Below are 21,564 nucleotides of genomic sequence, written 5' to 3'. Positions count from 1 at the left end.
AAAAAGCAATTAAATTATTAAATGAACAGAACATACTTTAAAGCACAATACAGTTCAGTCATCAGTTGACAGATAGGTTTATATTTCAGGTATTGGAATTGGAATGTTTAGGTGGCAAATGTTTTTTCAGAAAAGTAACCTCAAAGTTCTAAAGCCTGTAATTGCCAGTGCTATTAGAGGACTCATGTTGTGCACTTCTAACATTTTCTGTTATCAAGGACAAGTTTCCCTCATACTGAGCAAGCCTGACTGTTGAACTTACATAAAAGAAAAGTGTAGGGGCCATAGTGGAGAACAAAAAAAAGTTCAGTCAGGATGTGTATTTTCATAAACACAATGTGATTAATCCATTTAAACTGAATTTTCTACAAATTTCCTACAAAGAATCCTACATAAGACAACTCTTAGTAAATGCAAATTTTCTGAGACCCCATAACAAGAGGAGAGAAACCTTGGCAAAACAAACAGGAGATGTTGTTTAAGGAAAACTTTTTACTGAAACATACGATTCCCCACAAAAATTAAATTATACCATTAACAGAAACACATTGAAGCTGTAAAAGCATTTTCCCAAATGTTGTGAATTTTCTCTTCAAAATTATACTTAGAAAATGCATCTAATTATAGACCAGCTACGAAAATTATAAGGTCTCCAGTGTGAATATCTGCCACATGAACTTGTCAGCTTAAGGAGCAATTTGAACATAAATACAGTAATTGTTTTTAAAAAGGCACATGAAGCTTACTGTAACATTTTTGAATTTATAACATTAAAGAAAAACAGCAACTGATGACTTTGATGCCAAGTTAATAAAATTAAATAGTCTAAAAAAGTGTTTTCTTCAACCGAAGACAAAAGTCACAACAGTATAACCATAGCAAAAATCTCAAATCCCAGTCTTAGTGGGAAGTTAAAACATATTTATCAGAAAATTGACATCTGCCAGTCGAACACAAATTTACTGATTTGCTTGTAGTTATGCCACGAGGCTTATGCAGCATGTTGGTATCAATTGGCTTCAAGAAAAATCGCAAATAAGCCATTACATTTCATATTCTGCAATGCATTGCTTCATCTGAAACTTCTCTCAACAGCATCAAAACTAGTGCAAGACATAACTATGGCACTTCATCACAGTGCTATGCAGCTGAAAACTCTCTCTCCACATTGCACTGTATTGTTTGCTTGTTTTCCTTTCAAGGTTCAAATGATCGCACAAAATTTTCACGCAGTTCATGTTGGTCACATTTCTTGTGTACATAAAGTTACTACCACCTTTATCCCAGGTTTTGGGTGCATGAACTAACTGAATCACTCTCTCATATTTAGCTTTGCAAAGTACAGTTTGTAAGACAGCTGAACTTCAGGCAACTCAACACGACAAAAAAAAGTAATTTGTGCAAAATTATGTCACACCACGTCTGCAATTACTTATTTCAAGCAAGACCTGTGGTAACAAAGAAGGTTCATATAAAAACCTCTTACCCTCAGACAGTGCAGAAAGACAAGAGTAGGTCTACATTGACATGACTACTGACTGTGAAAGACAGCTGAGATGATATTAAGGCTTTAAGAGGTGTATTTTCTCCTTTTTTTAATGAAGAGAGGTTGAGACAGAAGTGTTGAGTGGTCTGTTGCAAGCCAATAATGTTAACAACTTATGAGGCCTTGATTTTTTTTTTTATAAGTTGGAATAATAGAAGCAGCCTGAAGGGAGTGGGGTGAAGCTCCCACAGAACTAGGGTTTTAGTTTAGCTTTCAATAGTTGTTGGGTTATTGAAACTGGATGTGGAAGCTGTTATTCCTCTCTGTTACAACTAAAAATGTGAGTTATAATAAAATATTGTGTGTATATAGATACAAGGTAGATGCAAGGTATTACATTTTGGAAAAACAATCAAAGACAGGACTTATACAATTAATAGTAGGGCCTGAATAGTGTTATAGAACAGAGACCTAGGGGTTCAGGGATAGAATTCTTTGAAATTTGCATCATAGATAGACAGGGTGGTTAAGAAGCCTTGAGCATGCTGGCCTTCATTGCTCAAACCTTTGCGTATAGGAGTTGGGACTTCATCTTGAGGATTCTACAGGATGTTAGTAATGCTTCTTCTGGAATAGTGTGTGCAGTTCTGGTCATGCTGCTAGAGGAAGGATATTAAATTGGACAAGATTCAGACAAGATATACAAAGATGTTGCCAGGAATGAGTGTTTGAGTTACAAAAAATTAGGCTGGATAGATGGGAGTTTTTTTCCCCACTGAAGCATAGGAGACTGAGGAGTGATGTTATAGAGGTTTATAAAATCATGAAGGACATAGATAAGGTGAATAACAAAAGGTCTTTTCCCCAAGGTGGGGAGCTCAAAACTAAAGGGCATTTCTTTAAGGTAGGAGGAGAAAGGTTTCAAAAAGGGCATGAGACACAACTTTTTTTTGTAACACACAGTAGTTCGTGTGTGGCATGAACTGCCAATTGATGCAGGTACAGTTACAACATTTAAAAGACATTTGGATAAGTGCTATAATAGAAAAGGTTTGGAGAAATATGGGCCAAACCATAAGCAGGTGGGACATGTTTATTTTGGGAACATGGTTGGCATGATCTAATTGGAGCAAAAGGTCTGTTTCCACATCTATGAGTATGAACATTTGAAGTTCCTTCCTTTAGCTAAAATTGCACGTCAGACAATCTATTTTATTGAACTTGCCTTTGTCAAAGATTTCTTTCTAAGATGTTACTGTATTGGAACAGTTGCTGTTTAATAGTTAAGTAATCTATTATTCCATTAAGGTTCCAATAGAGCTATTACAATTTTTCTTTCTTTTGTTTGCATTTTAACTATAGTGCAAGAACAAAGTGTTTTGCTTCAAGTTTGGTAGTTTGACCAATCGAATTGCATCCGGCTTACAAACATCTTACACTTGCCTTTAAAAGTAAAGAAAACATTGGGGTCTCAACTATCTTCTTAAAGTATATTGAAGGTGTGTAAACTGGTTCATAACACTAAAATAGTAGTGAATGGCTGAAGAATATTACAACAATTTAATGCACTTATTTATTTTACTAAAAGAATAAAAGCAGATATTACTATAACACAAAGGGAATATTTTTATGCCTGTCATGAAAATATTCAGGACTTGCATTTTCTTGAAACTGGCAGTGAGTCAATGCCACCTACCAAGCCAAATGGCACATTCAAGTACATTGATAATCAATATTTGTCAATATAATCATTTTTATTGATACCTTAAGCATGGAACTTCTATTTAGTGCTTCAACAGAAGCAAATAACTGTGAATGATCTTCACTTTAAAAGAAGAAAGTCCAAAATAAAATAAAAATCTTCTCGGATGTAAATACATCTATAATGAAACAAGATTATTCAATTTAAGTAAATATGACTCACCACTGAAAAGTTTATTTGCTTAAGAGCAGTCTAGACACTAATCTAAAATAGGCAAAGTATTGACTGACACACGTCTATGACTGAATCACTTCAACCAGAACAGAACCAATCGGGATTTTACCCTACAAAACAAAAGTATCTTATTTAGTATTTAACTCACTGCCACATCTCTTCCAGGTATGCACACCTCAAAGAAGTTCTGCTCCTCTCTCAGACAGGATTTCCATTCCAATTTTTTTCCAGTTCATTGTCATTAATTTTACTGTCACTCCTGGTATTTGACAAGGCATTTGCCAAAACTCGTTTCCACAGCCACAGCTTATCCTCAGCAACTGCCTCCAGCTCAGACTCACCCCATGTGGATTCCAACTCCATTTCTATCCTTCATGTTTTGAATCCACACAGGATCACAGGTATCTCTGTAATGTTCAACATTCCTCGGACAACTTCATTCTGAGAGCCACATCCAGTGCCATGCATTGTCGTATGCACACTCGTGACCTCTGCTGTTCACAATGTGGTGTCCTCTACATTGGGTAAATGAAGCGCAGACTGGCTCACCGCTTTGCAGAACACCTCCATTCTATCTGCCAAAAAAGAAGACTCTGTTTCCAGTTGCCTGCCACTTCAACACACCACCTTGTTCCCTGGCCACATATCTGTCTCAGGTTCACTGCAGTGCTCGAGCAAAGCTCAGCTTAAAACTGGAAAAACAGCAGCTCATTTTCCACTTGGGAACTCTACAATCATATGGACTCAATATAGAGGTCAACAATTGTAGGGTTTGAGCGCCTTTCCCATGTCCTTACCCCTACTCTTACACACAGGCAGCTACCACACACTACCCATTGTCAGCTATTAACAGACCTCATTAGAAGCTATTCATTCTCCCAGGGTGACCTTTATTCACTCCTTTGTCTATCCAACTGTTGTTCTCTCTCTCTTTGGGCTTTTCCTCTCTCCTCCCCTCAACCCACCTCTAGCATAAATACCAAATACCAACTTTTACCTGGCTACTGTACACTAGGTGCACAAGTGAACAGCACAGCAGGAGTTTATTTTTTTAAAAAAACTTTATTTTGAAATACACCTGTTGATTCATTGTGAAATCAGTATAAAGCAGGATTTAAAAATAGGACTTTTCCTATTTTATTGAATCACTAAGTAGTTGAATCAATGGCTTGCTTTGGGCTACTTAAAACCCATAAACACAGAAGACATAGAAGGCAGAGTTTCCCAAACTCCAGGTTAATGTTAGAACCTGAAGCTGAAACTCTTCAGTTTATTTGTTGCCCAGGAACATTGCCTAATAAAAACTTCACTTGCAGTTTCTATTCCCAGTTTCCCTATTCAAATTTCCAAGAGCACTGCACAGCAATTATGTACACTATAAACAATCATTTTATCATGTTAGATTAACCGAAAACACCCTTGTGAAAGTTAACTAACCCCTTCTCACCAATTCAAGGTCAAGGAGACTCCTTCACCTTGCTAATCCTTCGCAGAACATGCATTTCCTGCAACCAACTCAATGAAGAGGGGTTTATGGGCTGAAACCAGCTATGAATGTATTTTAATGGAGAGATTGGAGTTGGTTGGGCCTGGATTCACTGGAATTTGGAAGTATGACAGGTGACCTTATTAAAAGATACTAGACACTGGGACGAAAGGGAATGAAGAAGAAATTATGAAAAGCGCTTCATTTCCCCAAAACGTCAATTCTCCTGTTCCTCAGATGCTGCTTGACCAGCTGTGTTTTTCCAGCATAACATTTTTCGACTCTGATCTCTAGCATCTGCACTCCTCAATTTCTCCATGCAAGACTCTGAGGGGACTTGTCAAGGTAGTCATGAAGGTTGTGCTGAAAACAAAAAAAATGCTAGAGATCACAGCAGGTAAGGCAGCATCCACAGAGAGAAAGCGAGCTAATGTTTAGAGTCTAGATGACTCGTGTTACCACCGGCAGAAACTCTTTTCCCCTACCAATATTTTGTTTTTGTGGCGAGTACTAGCTACAAAGATGCATTGCAGTCACTCATCATGGCTATGATAGTGCTTTCAAAATCTGTAGCCTCCACCACCTAGAAGAATAAAGTTTCCCTTGAGGGAGGGGCTAGGATCAGAGAGTTTAATTTAAGACTAAGGGGTTACACATTTAAGACAGCAATGAGCAGGATTTCTTCTCTCAAAACAGTGAACCTGTGAAATTCTTTACGGAAGAGGGCTGACGAGGCTGGTTTGTTATATTCACGGCTGAGATAGACAGATTTTTAATCAGTAAGAGAATCAAGTGTTTACTGAAAAAGGCAGGAGAGTGGAGCGGAGGATTACCAGATTCAGTGAGACCCATGGCCTATTTTCACCACTGTGTCTTATGGTCTTATAAAAGTTTCTCAATATTTTTTATTTACTTTTTTCTCCTTTGGTAAGCTCGTTTTTGGTTTGAACTCCCCACAACTGAAATTGAAAATCTAAGCTTCATAAATGAATAAATGAGTCTTTTGCAGAAGATCTAATTAAAAGGCACAAGTAGCTATCGCACAAAAACCTTGGAGAATTTAGGTAGCAATGCTCAAAAATTTTTTTCCCAATGACTAGACATAGTTAGTAGTGCAGGTGCTCCTACAGTACTGTTAAGTAAGAAGTTCCAAGATTTTGATGCAGTGAAGAAACATTTACATGCACCCAAGTTAGAATGGCACAATTGAGAGGCAACGGTATTCCATGTGTCTGTAGTAGGTGGAAGGTAAGGTGTTCTTCCTCCAGTTTACGTGTGTCTATACTTTGATGGCTCCAGTTTGCATGTGACCTTGTTTTGACGTGTCTCGTTCCACGCTTCTGAAGCCTTTGCTCTTCTAGGTGGGAGGCCACAGGTTTTACGAGTGCTTTCATAGCCATGATGAGTGACTGCAATGTATCCTGTACCTTATGCACACCACACAAAAAAAATATTGATTTTTTTTTGGTGGGGGGGGTGAGGAAGAAAGAAGAGTGGACATTTACGTTGGTGGTATAAAGTGTCAGTCATGTGGACTGCTTTCTCTATCATGGTTAACAGCTACTATAGCCATGGATTTAAAAATAAAAAAGCAGGATATTCGACAAACAATCAACAGAACATGGGGTAATGCGATCCAGACACATGGCAAGGATCTTTGTCCACCAGCGCCAGCATTGCAAATTCAACCACAATTCAGACAAGTCTTGCCCATAGCAACACAGATGCATAAGATTATCACTTGTAAGTCAATGACATCAAGGTGACAGTTATAAATCAAGTTTAGGCTTAGAATCCTTGACTGAAAGGGAACATTACAGAGTGGTAAATACTAAAAGATAAACGGAAGCACTATTTCAAACCAAAGTTATTACAGCATAAACAAAGAAATACAGTTACAAACTGTTAAAGGCTAGTTTAGGAACATGTTGACATGATCCTCACCGTTTTAAAAAAAAAGTGACTAGTTTCTGAAATGTACTGTAAATAACTCTTGAATTATTACATTGGCAACTAAAAGACCATAAGGTCTCAATATCAGGAGAAGCCAAATGAACTGAACATCTCCCACCTGAATTTAGAAGGTGAACTTCAAATATGTAGAGAGTAAATTCAGTTCGTTAGGAGTTTGAGCCCCACTTGAGAGACCAGAGAACTCCAGTGCTGGTCTAGGGGAATGCTGCATGGGAGGACCCACCTTTTGGACAAGACACTAAGCCAAAGCTTTGTTTGTTCTGTAAGCTGTAAAAGATCCCTCAAGGACAAAGTAATGTTAGGGAATTGTGCCCACTGTTTTCACCAATATTATTCCTTCAACTAACATCATAAAATCAGATTATCTCATCATTACACTGGTTAACAGAAAATTGCTACGCATAAAATTTGTTGTTGCATTTCCTACTGTACATAAATAACAACATATCACTGGCTGTGAAACAACAGAATGTGAAAGGAACTAAATAAATTCAGTTTTTTTTCTGTTCTTTAAATTTTTACAAAATATAATTATATTAATTCTCTCTATTTTGGGGAGGGAAGAGCAAACAAATGCTTCCAGCAGTAGCTCATTCTTAAAGTCTTTCAGACGATTGAGTGAAGGAGAAATTAATCAACCAAGAAACTATTTTGGAAATTCTACAAAAAGAAACAAACAATGACTGGTGAATAAAAGGAGAAACTAAGGCACTCTCAGTCACTATCTCCAAACAACTCTGGGTGTTGATACATTAAAGTTCAATGTCTGATTACCATAGATTCCACAAAGGTAAAGTTATTGGACAGATTTAGAAGTCAGACCCAATGAAGTTTTCCATGGAAATATTATCTTGTTTCTACATTATACAAGAAAGAATTTGTATTTAATTTGAACCTTTCATATCCTTTAGGACAATTCAAAGCCAATGACTTACTTTTGAAGTGTGGCTACCAATGTAACAGGGACATAGTAAGAAGAGATTATGTGTTTTAGTGGCATTTTTGAGAGATAATTGTTTAGGACACCCATGAGAAATTTCACTGTTGTTTTTTGAATACTATGGGATTTTATTTTAAGGATTCAAATAAGTAGGCACCCAAAAGCAAGCATCTTTTCAGTACTAGACTGAAGAAGTGACAACCTAGATTTTTTTTTTAAAAACACACAATACACATTACTTTGTCCCTGAGGGATCTTTTACAACTTACAGAACAAACAAAGCCTTGGCTTAATGTCTTGTCCAAAAGATCTCAAAACCACAACTTTACAATTCCATTGTCACGAAGCCACAGCTGACATGGAAACAAAAATACCTCACTGCCAAAGTAAAACTTAAGAAATTCATTCCTTTAACAAAGAAATGTGTATTAACACCATTCTTTGGGATGGAGCAGCGAGTGGGACCATTACATTTCATATTTAATAGTATCAGCCAATCAAACTCCATAATAGACCTTAGAGATAGGAGTGGCTGAACTTTTGATTCCAGAGCTACAAAGAGCTTGCCAAAACTGGCAATTAAGTTATTGAAGCCCAATCTTAGTTGAGATTAAATGTCATGATTCGGAGATGTCGGTGTTGGACTGGGGTGTACAAAGTTAAAAATCACACAACACCAGGTTATAGTCCAACAGGTTTAATTGGAAGCACACTAGCTTTCGGAGCGACTCTCCTTCATCAGGTGATTGACACCTGGTGTTGTGTGATTTTTAACTTTGAGATTAAATGTGTTATTTTCAGATTTATCTTGTTTGTGCTTGGTTAGTTTGGAAGGACAGACTTTGGAAGTTGCAATTTTTGGTGCAAAATCTTAGATCTATTTGTTTCAACTATATGCAAATAAATAGGACCATGAATGCAAACTTAACATGTAGCCCCCCACAATAACATTCATACACATGAGGCAAGACAAAACAGTGGTAAGGCCCTGCTTCAAGACCCGGTCAAGATCTTGATCATTGCTTAGATAAAAATAGCAAAACAGTATGACTAATAAAAAATGAACGATGCTGGTATATTTTAAGTCACAATTTGAAAACCCTCACTCCAAATACAATGCAAGAGTGGATAGAAACATTAATGTAGCATGAAGAACACATATCTGAAGACTCTGAAGTTTGTACTTTACCCTGTACTAAGACACACAATCAATTAAGTGCAGGACTTAAATGAATAAAAACAAAAATCAGTCGTCAGGATTCACACTATTTGCGTCTGTCCACTGATGCTGGATGGGGCATGTGATAATATCCTACCCTGACAGAATTTCAAACAAAAAACATATAAGATATGAGAAAATGGCCAGAACCAGCAGAACAAAATTTCCTGCATGAAACACTGGCTTCAGGAGGAGGAAATAAATGGTTGAGAATGAAAGAAAAATAGCTTCAAGGGAATCTCGATAATTAATAAGGTTTGTGTCCAATTTTTATTAACTTTTCACTTGCCTGGACGTGTGCAGCTCTAATACTACTGAGGAAGCTTAATACCACTCAGAGCAAAGCATGCACTTCTTTGACACCCCACCACCGCCCAAGCAGAGTTGTAGCAGTGTGTACCATTTACAACAAGGCACCGCAGTAACTCACCAAGGCTCCTCTGATAGCATCTTTCCAATCCATGACCTCTACAACACAGAAAGACATGAGTAGCAGATGCATGGAAACAAAACCACCTGCAAGTCCCCCATCAAACCACACACCATCCTGACTTGGAATTATAAATCGAGACCACTGGGTCGAAATTGTGAAACTTGTCTCAAACAGCATTGTGGGCCTCTCTGCAACACATGCCCTGTCCAGCAATGCCCACGGCTCATGAACAATTTTTTTTATAAAGTCCTTCAAATCAAAAAACCAAAACAAACATTCCTTTCATTACCACTCAGCACTTCTTTTTTCAATATGAATAATTTGACCTGAAATATGTAATGCTTCTAGCAGCAGTGATAAGTATTTCCAAAAGATATTTACACCACATAATATAATAACACTGCTGCTCATGCCGACCACTACATATTTTCCCTTGGATGTTTTTAAAAAGAGTATTTTATTTTCCACTGGAAAAGTGCAGTAGATACAGTAGTTCTTTTTTGCATCCCTCTCGCTTCAAAATAAATATTTTGCATGACTACAACTGTGGGGTGATTGCACATTTGGAAAGCTGGCGTGCATGCAACTTCAGCACCTTCCTTTTCTCATGAATCTATGATTATTCCTAAAAGCCCTAAAGTAACAGGAAAAGCAGCCGGTTAGATGGCTCACACTAGGTCAAATGGTAACTTTCAGAAAATCAAAAAGGTTAAAAGAGGTAGAATTTATGAAACAAGAGAAAAAGACTCACATACACCAAGACATAGTGCTACTTCATCTTAAACGTTACTGTATACAGTTCTTTACAAGCTGAAAAGATCAAAGAAAACATCAAAGGACTTTTTTTTAAACCTTAAAAGCAAGTCAAGTCCAATCCAAATGGTTTACACATCCTAACTTGAAGATAAAAGTTGCCAGCAAATGTGCAAAAAGCCAGTGCTAGAATAAGAGGAACTCCTTTAAAAAAAAGGCACCAGATTCAAGCAACACAACTAACAGATGAAAAACATGTTCAAAAAAAAAATCAAATGAGCATACATTAGAAAGCAAGATGCACTGAGCTTTCAAGAAAATTGTGAAAGATGCCAAAGTCAACTGTGGAAATGTCACACAAAAAACAGAAAATATGCAAATATTACATAAAACTATTATTGCACTAATACAACTGTCCTCTAGCCCAACGCAGACAACTACGACAGTTCAAGTCTTAATTCTCTGCTGCTTCTGGGTATTATTTTTCAAATTACATTGAGGTGGCAGCTATTAAATAATTTCTTTGACCAGCAATTCAAAATTCCCTAACATGAGATCTCTGTTCATATGCCAAGCCCCTACTAGAAAGGGCAAATAGCATACATGCCATCACTTTGAAAAACAGAACTAGGCATTTTAGCAACATAATTATGCCCAAGGAGCCACCTTTCACATAACAAAAGGCAGCACTTGGTCAAAAGGTAAAGACAATGCAATGCGATAAAACAAAATTAACCATATTAATAACACTGCCTTGGTGCAAAGTTCTGTTGCAGATACTGAATAGCTAGTAAGTGGATGTTTTATATTTTGTGTTTTGCTTTTCAGAAACAATAGAATGTAAAAGGAAGAAAATAACAGCTATCCCAATCATTGCAGCACAGAAATCCAATCAATTACGCGTGGTCATGGAAAGAGCCAAACAATTTTGCAAAGGCTGCCCCAACACAATCAGTGTATTGATTCCTTTAAACATTTCTGATCTTATTCAGAACAAGGAAGAGAGCAAATAGTCCATTCCCCTAAATTGTGAACTTAAGAAAAGGTAGGCTGTTATTTTTCCCCTACAGCCTACCATGCTCATCAGCGTAAACAATGAGTGTATTATCTCAATCGGAACTATAATGAGCAACCATTGTGTTCAATCGGTCTATCCAAAAATTTATATTACCAGCAAGGCAAAAGTAATAGATGCAGCTTCTATACATCAGCTGTTCTTCAGATCAGTTTGGTTTTGCATACCTAAGACTAATGTCTTTCCTAACAAACTCAAAATTCAATCCAGCAATAATTCAATGCAGTAAAATAACACATACTACTGACAGACAACTGCCACATTCAAGTCATTAACAACTTCATGACAGCTCTTGGTTCTGACTGTATTTAACCCGAATTTACAAATTTTAATAAGCATTCCTTATTTCTACTAAGGTCGGAAATACAAGTCCTGAGCCGCACCTGAATGACATTGCCTTCAGAAACTGAGTTGAAATCAATCAGTTTCCAGTGCTTCCCATACCTTGTCCCTCCAAACCTCACCACTACAGAACTGTCAATATAGACTATGTTAAGTGTGCTAATTCTGATGTGTCAACATAAAACATTACAACAAAGCCTTCTTACTTGGACAAAAGAGGCTACGGTTCCAAGAGAGGGGAAAAAAAACAGACATGATTAATGGTGTTCCTCATATTAGGGGTTAGCCAAAAAGCTGTCAGGCGACCTTTTTCATCAGCCAAAGGATAGGATGGCACAACTGAAGATATGTTCCAGGATCAAGCAAATCAGTGTGGGTAGGGTTTCCTCTATACATAGAAATATTATCAAAACTGATAAGATTTTGATTCTGGTATTTCTCACAATATATTGAAAATAAAAGTTGTATGTTTACTTCATTAAAAAGTATTTAGTTATAGATCACTTGTAACTAATATGTTTAGACATCTAAATTATGAAGCGACACCAGAACTTTTAAAAACTCTACTGCATATAAATGAAAGAGTTTGAAAATCAAGATGAGATATGCAAAAGTAATTAAGAGATATGTTATTTGCAATTAAATTGAAATGTTGAACCAGCCAGGCCAAATTCTGTTGCAAGAATCTCTTGAAATACAAGAATAAGACTCTTTGGGCTACCCAGGCTGAGTTTTACATTATTGCTCATACAAAATGTTACTTGTGGCCTGCCTAACCTGCCAACCTGACTTTTACATTTACAGTGCAACAATCTGAGAATGAACAAGAAACCCATCTTGCTCCTAGTAATTACTCAATTTAACACAAATTTTATAGGGGCAGTCAGGTATCAACACTTTGAAGATTTAAAAACAAATTAATTAACAGAATAAAAGATTATCTCCATAAAAAAGAAACAAGTTAATTCAGATTAAATATATCCTATACAAGCTTGCAACTAATTTTAGTCACCCTTATAGTCTACAACTGAGTTATTGAAAAACATGAAACCACTTTTTTTTCCAAAAAAAAAAATGTATTCAGTGTTATAGCTTTTCATTATTGTCTTATTGGCCAAATCTATACTTTGCAGAGATGATGTGACAAGCAGTGAAGAACATTGTAATGGGGGCATTTCATTTACAAAATATTATGACACTTCCTGAAAATTGATAAATACAGCTAACAAATAGACTGCAGTTCAGAAAGAAAAAAAACTAATATTCTGAAGTCAAATAAATGCTATGCTTCCTACTGAGAGGAGATGTGTCTAGGCACAATCAGAAACTGACTATATTGAAACGATAACTAAAAATATTTCCAAACATTTAGAAGTAATACAAATTTTGATTGAAATCCATTGCATTTATTTGTTCTAATTAATACATTATTGGTTTTATTTCCAAATTTTCATTACACGTTTAACTACCCCACATTTGCAAATCAAAATCAATGATTTTTTTCACACAAGCATTACGAGCCCAGTTCTTATTTAATATTGCACTTGTAGCTTTCAATAAGAATGCAAAAAATTCCATTTAGACGCATTTAAGCCATATTACAAATCTAAAAATATTATTCTACACTGTTTAATAATACACAGGTAACAAATATCTTCACATTTGTTACTGTTGATTTCATACAATCAAACAAAAATAAAAACAAGATACATCGCCACAAATCATTCAATTAACAGGAATCGTCGGCATCGCCCTTCCAACCGGGAAAGAACAAGTGTAAGGGAATGGCTGCCAAGGAAAAGGCTGAAAATTCACTACAGTTAAAAAGATCTCTCAATTGTTGAGGATATTGCAATTTTATGAAGTTTTTGTCACTCTCACAGGGGTATTGTGGATTACTATTTCAAAATAACCTTTTATATATTTAAAAGAAGAAAGCCAACAATTTACCACAACAAGAAATTTATTCCACTTTTGTGGAAACAGAATTGTGGCCAGAGTAATAAACAGTCCATTGACTTTAAAAGAGGAATTCACATGGTATGAAACTCGGCTTAAAAATGTCACTCAGTAATGTCTTCTCGGAAATGCAAGCTTTTTTTTGAAAAGACAACAACTTTGAGAATATAAAAATGCCTCAATTACATAAGTTGCACAATTGATACTTTCATGTGTAAATGAATTTAATGTAGAAAAACTAATGTTATTTTTATTTCACCTGTCCGAGAAAATCATATCTATGAAAGAATATACACCTGCGCTAGCCAGAGAAAACTACCTGCTCTATCCTGGCCTCATTACTTTGCACTAATTTTAGGTTTTCCAACAAAAACTACAATCAGAAGGAAAAAAATAAGATTCAAGTCACAACTATCTACACCTGCTAAGTATTGTGGGGTAAATGGAGGGAGGGGTGGCGGGGGCAGACACTGGGGTGACGAGGGGAGATGTGGTGTGAGATCAAAACAGCATGAGTGATATATTCCCGAGCACTTCTCAATTACCACGCAAAAAAAATTAAAAGTTAAAGGAAGTTTTAATAATTAACAAAAGGCTAACAAATAATTGAGGTCTCAGATACCCTTTTTAAATTGCTTATGTTAGTTTTAGCACCTCAATAAAGCACAAAAATTGTACCAAGATGCGCTGAGTACAAAATTTTCCATGGCAGTCACAATGCACACAACATCATCATACAATGATAAGCAAATTTATTCTGAAAGAAAAAGAACTCTGAAAAGGCAACTGTCTGAATTCAATATGGAGAATTAATTTATTTCCAAAGATTCTATACTAAATTCAAAACTTTTCCCCCCCCCCCCCCGAGAAAAAATTATTTGACAGGAAATAATTGCAGAAATTCAGATAAGGCCTTTTTTTCCATTTTCACATGACTCTTAATACAGACTTGCATTATAATTTCATACATTTTTTGAAAAAGTGATACAACTCATCAATGTGGAAAATTACACTGCGTCCATCTGCTTTTGCACAAACTTTCAGTATAAAAGCAACCCAACTATAGTTAAATTTTAATTTGATGCACATTTCTAAAATAATTACTGACAACTGTTTGAAATTATGCTCCATCTAAAAGCACATACAATCCCTACAGTGCAAATTAAAGCTGGGGAGTTGGGGGGGGGGGGGGGTGAAAGAGGGTCAAAATCCTTTGCATTTCCTCAACAAAATCAGTCACTACAGTACATATAAAATATTAATGCATCTCAAATGGCTGCATGATTCAGTCTTTAAGGCAGCTTTCAAAATTTTGTCATATTAGAGTGCCGTGTTTTTATGAAGTTTCTCCTTTACATATGAAAAATCTGTATCTATATCAGCTACAAAGGCTCACCCCATCTCAAAAACTTTAAGATTGCTTTGTTAAAGCAATTTGTCTGGAACAATTCCTCAAGGGGAAGCAAATGCTTTACGAAACACAATGTATCACATAAACATGTACACATTTTTCAATCAAAGAAATGAATGTATCCAACAGCTATGCGTGTGTTTAAAATAAGTGCACTATCTTTAATCACAAGTTATGTACTAAACATCCATACTTTCAAAACAAAAAGTACACCCTTACATAAAATTCTATAGTATAGTTAATATTCACAACCTTGAATCAAATAAACAAAGAATTCCTCAAAATTTAAAATCTGACCTATACAACTCTGTGTACCCTTCAGTGCTGCCACAAATGTCTAAACAGCAGGTGTTCTTAGAATTTATACAAGACTTTACTGAAAAGTAAAGACCCTTTATCATTAAAAAAAATCCTCTTGGTATCAGAGTTTTAACGGTCCTATGTTGTTTTGAACCAATCGCTCTAGCTCTGTAACAAATGACTTGAATCAACGGACTTGCACATCAAGTGACTTCAAAGCATTCACACACAAGTACCTGTAACAGACAGGTAGCCTTTCTATTCACTCCCAACTCCATATTTTCCCCCAACTAAATCAGGCACATGAGCGTTCAATGCTGACGAATAAGGCTACAGTAATTTAAAGCAAAAGTACTGTTTATGGGGGAGGAAATGTCTAAACAAATAACTTCAATAGTATCTCAGTAGTATTTTTGTTGTTTTAAAATTACCCCGTCGCTACACAATTATTGCTTCCGGTCTATCTGCCAAATGAGACAAGTTCGACTCATGTTAACGAAACAACCTCAGTGCTCATGGAAGATATTCCGTTTAGAAGCGAGCTACTTCAACTGCTTTTACAAGATAGGTCTAGGAAGCCAAACTAAACGTGCTCGACTCGAATCGGTCCGGCTTCCTGGGAAAGAAAGTTCAAAACCCACGGAATAAATAAAACAGAACTGCTTTAGACACGAATCAACACCAAAGTAGTGATTTACATACTTGAGCCCCCGAAATGGCCACTTCCCAGGGAGGTTGGTCCATTCTTCCCACTACTCACCGGCGGTGAAAACATCTACCAAAAAAACAGGGAAAAAAATGTTGTTAAAAAAAGTCACTGCTTGCTCAACAAATTACCTCCGATTCTCATCCCAGACTTTCAAAAGACAGCATCTCCTTTTCTTACGCAACACAGTAGTGGCAACTCGTTTCCACTACTAGCCTTATTCAAAAAAAACCAAAATAAATTAAACAAAAGTCGATAAGAGAAGTTTCGCAGCACTTCTTCGCACAGATCTTACCATAAACACGCCTGCGCCCCTTTTTTTTCACGAGTATTGGATTTGATTACCGATTAACTCTTCCAGCCACTTATCTGCGAGCACAAACGTTAAGGAGCGAGAAAAGCAGCGAAAAAAAGAAAAGGGTTGAAATCGCCACCGGCTATATTTCCGCCTGGCACTACTCTCCTGACCAAACTTCCGAAACCCATTTCTCAAAGAGGATATTCCTCCAGCAACCTCAGAAAGTGCTCTATTTAAACGCGATCCTCGAAAACAATTGTTAGCACATCAAGAGATTAGAACTGAGTGGAGTGTTATGTGACTTGTTTATTTTTTTGGGGGGGGGGGGGTTGAAGGCTTCTTTTTTTTCCCTTATTGTGGATGGATTGCTAAAATACACAGAGCATTATGAAAGGCCAACAGAAAGTCTTTAACTGGCAACGCTCCTGTCGACTAGCCCTGGCTGGACTTGAGATTTTTTTTTGCCGTGCACATTCACTCACTCGCCTTTCTCAGCACCTGCCATGAATGGATTCTCTTACCGCACTGAAATCCAGTAAATCGCTCAGCTCTTTGTCCGTCCCTAAGGCAGCCATTCGCTGTTGGTGATGCATTTTGACAAAATTACACAAGCCTAGAAACATGGAAAATCAGAAACGAATTCCCAAGTTTAATGTTTTATTTCTTTCGCACTCGATTTTAAACAATTCACCAGACTTCGAGTTGCAAAAACACACGAATGCACAAACGAACAACACGAAATCACTGTACTAGCGGCATCATTATGCAACAGGAGGTACTTAAAATGAATGAATCCGACATCGATTTCCCCCTCAAACTCCTAGGCTCCACATCTCTCGATACTAAAAGCAACTTGCTTCAAAACAAACACTCATCAGGATGACCACACATCTTTCTGATCATAAGAAACAAAACATCAGTGCTACATGTGCAAAAAAATCCCTACTCAACCAAAAAAAAGGCCTGATAAAATTTTCCCTAGTGGGTAATTTGGATCTCTATTCAAGCGGGTACAATATCCAACTTTTAATGCAAAAAAAACTTCGCAGATTTAACCTTTCTGCCCACAAACAAGACCATCGAACCTAGACTAGTTCTCACCTAACCCAACAACATCAGAAACTTTCATTGAAACAAGGTATGTTTTGGCATCTGCGCTGCAAAATAAAAATCTCGATTTCTTTTGTTTTGATTATCCAGATAAATGCATTTGATCAAAGTGTGTCAAATGACAAACTTTTTTGGGGGGCGGGGGGGAAGAGAGACACACACATGGAAAAAGCAATACAGTTTGCTCTTACTGGCCAGCGTGTTTGTTTGTTTGGCTGGCTTATGTATATTTAAGATTTTTTTGTTAGAAAGGGGCAGATAATGAACAACGAGTTTTTTTTCCTCCATCTGAAAAGTTTCTGTAGAATGTCTACAATGTCATTTTTGACGGGGGCGGAGTGGGGGTGGGGAAGAGAAAGAGAGAAAAAAAAATCAGAGTCCACAGGGAGAGATTGCTGTTCTCACTTTCAGCATCGTGACATTTTAACCAAAAAAGAAGCCACAATGTATCCAATCTAGATCCGGGACACTGCTGACCTTTTGTAACCCTCCGTTACGCGGCGCTGTCTGTCTCGGAAACTGCCTGAGGGTCCTCACAACTTTCTCCTCTTCACCCCCATTCCCCCTTCCTCCACTTCAAGCTCCTCGTTCAGGACACTTCCTTCCAGCCAACAACTTGCCCCTCCATATGCAACCTTCGCCCTTCCTCCTCAAACACTCCCTTCCCTTGTCCTCGGCTGGCGGCGGCGGCCGCCTCCTGACTTTTTGATACAACAGCAGGAACCTGAAGCTGCCAGCCCCTCTCCCGTCTCAAGACAACTTTGCAACTGTGTAGTTGGCAATTCCCAATAAAGTCAAAATGGAAGCAAAATGTATTGACCGTGTTACACTCAGTTCAAACAAGCAGAGAAACAAATGAAATGAGATTTTTTTTTGTTTTTGCTTAGAAAGGGGAATGGGGTGTGATTGCATGTGCGAGAAAGGATGGGGAGGGAGGGAGAGAGAAAGAGAAAAATAAACTTTCTGGGCTTTGCAGATGACGAGATGGAAGGGAAAAGCCAAAGTCGATTTTGTTCCGAGAGGCGAGCAGCCAAACAACCTGCGCGCAAAGGCTAGAAATTTACGAGCAAGAGGAACCACAGCCTGAGTTAGATGGGAGTCAAAAGAGATGCATTCAAAATACAAACGAGCAAATGTTTGAAATGCAAACTTGCAATTGAAATCTTACTTTTCACCCCTCGTATCGTTTGAAATGCAATGCTCTCTCTGGTTGCTATTATGTCCAATTGTTCCTCCCACTGCATGCACATATACACACAGAAAGTTACATTGCGATAAGAACGCGGGACACTATATAAAAGCTACAAAATAACATTGAGCAGGAACACAATGTTTCCAGTCTCGGATCAGAAGCTACAAAGTTGCTAATCAGACAAACGAAAGCGAAACATTGTTTCCCGGGGGCACGAGGAGGCGGTTTCCCCACACGAGCAGCCACCACTACCCTCTCCTCCCTATTGCACTGCAGCCGCCAAGCAACGCTGATTGCATTGATCATTCGTTTCTGTTCAAGAGAAATAAGAGATTTAAACAACTCACACACACACTCTCTCTCCCTTTTTTTGCTACCTCTGCCCTTTTTCTTTATTTCCCGCTTTCCCTACTTTTTATTCACTTTCTTCTATTCAAAGAATTTGCATCTTTTTTTTATTCTCACTCTTTCTTACCCGGTTAGACTCTCGTCTCATTATTATATTTTCCCCCCCTTGGTGAAGTGGGTTTCTCAGGCGCAGCGCTACGTCTCCCCAATCCCCGCCCCCTCCGACCCATTGGTCCAGGTGCGTTATGACGCCATATTCCAAAAGAGAACAGTACTCCGTTCCGTGCTCGCGTATTGGAGGACGCCATTCTGTCAATCACTGGTTCGGCGCCCTGGCGGCACGTGCTTTCACACACGGAGTCCCTGAGAGTGTGAAGGACAGGGCTGCAACATGGGAAAAGGACAATGCCAGTTGCATTGGCCCTGAGCACTGAGGAGGAGGAGGAGGGGAACAACAATCGGAGGCTCATTTGGATCTGAAGAATGGTCACTGGAGTCGAAACATTACCTGTTTCTCTCACCACAGCTGCTGCCAGACTTGCTGAATTTCTCCAACACTTCTTTTTGGAGTAGTGTTTACCTCATCTGGAAAGAGTTTTCATTTGGTGCTGTTACCTCTACAGTTGAAAGAGGTTTTTATTTTACAAAAAGCACACAGAAAATGCTGGAGATAGAAACAATGTTAACATTTTGAGTTGAATGTCGCAGAAGAAGAGTCGTACTGAATGCAAATGCGAACTCTTCTTCTCTTTCCACTAATGCTGCATTTTTCACTTTACAAACTTCCAACATCTGAAGTGTCTTGCTTGCATAGAGTTTTTACAGCACGGAAAGAAGACCACTCAGCCCATCGTGCCCACTACCCTCATCAACCATCTATCCATTCTGACCCCATTATCCATAAATTGGCCCATTTCCCTGTATATTAAGAGCTTTTTGCATGCTCATCTAAATGCTTTATGAATGACTTGAAGATTCCCAACTTTCCCACCTTTTTAGGCAATGAGCTCCAGGTATCGTCTGATTTTTTTCTCCTCAAATCCCTGATAAACTTTCTGCTTTATCCCTTAAAACTGTTCCTCCTGGTTATTGACTCCTACACTAAAGGGAAAAGTTTCTTCCTATCTACCCTATTTATGTCCCTCATAATATTGGACACACAGAATACCACTTTGGTTAAAACAATCAAGGGACTGGACTTCAGTTGAGAAAGAAATTATAGAAGAGCTGATCTGATGTAGAATCTAAATGCTATGTCCCAACAGATGTTGCCAGATCTTTTAAGTTTTTCTAGCACATTCTGTTTTTACTTATTATCGTATAAATGATCCTGGACTGGATAGTACACAGAAAAAAAATTGAATTTAGACTACTTTTTGGGGGGCAGGGGGGACATCACAAAATCTGTTGTACCTTATGCAGTACTTTTGAAGCTGGTTGTTGTTACAATTTAAGAAACTGAGCAATCAATCAATTTGCATACAGTAATAGAGAATCAGACAGGCACAGCAGCAATCCAATTAATGAGGAGATCATCTGAGGTGCAATCGTTGGCCAGCTGACCAAGGAAAACTTCCTCGTTCATCTTTAAAACTGTGCAGTGGGATGTTTTGCATTCATCTGAGAGGCTAAATCAGATCTCAAAACAAAGAATTGATGCAGTACTTCACTGACATACAATCATAGATTTTGTGCTCAAATGCTTGGAGTGGACTTGAGCCCACTAAATTCTAACTCAGAGTCAAGAGACTCAGTCAAAACAGACTTCTAAGAATTCATTTAGAACAGTAATGATATCCCAGTCTTCAAGAATTTAATTTCTAAAGGTTTGAGAATGTGGGGGCAATTGGGAAAATGGTCTTGAAATAGACAAGAATAGTGTTTGAATATTTTCAAAAAATATTGATTAAAAATGATTCAGTGGAACTGATTATTGAGGCAAATGATTGAACATCCAAGGTTATGCATAAAAATGGGTGTTAGATATAACATAGAACATAAAACATTACAGCGCAGTACAGGCCCTTCAGCCCTTGATGTTGCGCCGACCTGTGAAACTAATCTGAACCCCATCGAACCTACACTATTCCATTATCATCCATATGTTTATCCAATGACCATTTAAATGTCCTTAAAGTTGGCGAATCTACTACTGTTGTAGGCAGGACATTCCACGCCCTTCCTATTCTGAGTAAAAAACCACCTCTAACATCTGTCCTATATCTATCACTCCTCAATTTAAAAGTATTTCCCCTCATGCTAGCCATCACCATCCGATGAATAAGGCTCTCACTGTGCACCCTATCTAATCTTCTGATCTTCTTGTATGTCTCTATTAAGTCATGTCTCAACCTTCTTCCCTCCAAACCAGGCAACATCCTGGTAAATATGCTCTGCAATCTTTCCAACGCTTCCATGTCCTTCCTGTAATGCGGTGACCAGAACTGTATGCAATACTCCAAATGCAGCTACACCAGAGTATTGTACCGCTGCATAATGACCTCATGGCTCCGAAACTCAATCCCTCTACCAATAAAAGAATACAGCCCGTATGTCTTCTTAACAACCTTATCAACCTGGGTGGCAACTTTCAGGG

At 37.8% G+C, this 21,564-nt stretch overlaps 1 protein-coding gene across 5 annotated transcripts in view; it reads right to left on the bottom strand.

Moving 5' to 3' along the window:
- The window catches only part of tcf4 (transcription factor 4), a 618,789-nt gene extending 600,013 nt beyond the window's left edge, over positions 1-18,776 (bottom strand). The window contains exons 1-3 of one of the 5 annotated variants that reach the window (XM_087990548.1): positions 18,597-18,776; positions 16,840-16,931; positions 16,017-16,089 (exon numbers count right to left, since the gene is read on the bottom strand). In XM_087990548.1, the coding sequence (XP_087846674.1) occupies positions 16,017-16,089; positions 16,840-16,931; positions 18,597-18,678 (247 nt within the window). In that variant the 5' untranslated portion in view covers positions 18,679-18,776. Of the gene's footprint in view, positions 1-16,016; positions 16,090-16,315; positions 16,575-16,839; positions 16,932-18,596 lie in introns of those variants that run through there. The other 4 variants (XM_087990538.1, XM_087990560.1, XM_087990557.1 and 1 more) reach the window with 4 other exon arrangements.
- Positions 18,777-21,564: the final 2,788 nt, after the last annotated feature.

The sequence above is a fragment of the Chiloscyllium plagiosum genome, unplaced genomic scaffold (assembly GCF_037043375.1).
Source record: "Chiloscyllium plagiosum isolate Xiang-an unplaced genomic scaffold, Cpla_swu_hap1 HiC_scaffold_1, whole genome shotgun sequence".
Classification (NCBI taxonomy): Eukaryota; Metazoa; Chordata; class Chondrichthyes; order Orectolobiformes; family Hemiscylliidae; genus Chiloscyllium; species Chiloscyllium plagiosum.
This window is presented reverse-complemented; position numbering and strand designations above follow the sequence as displayed.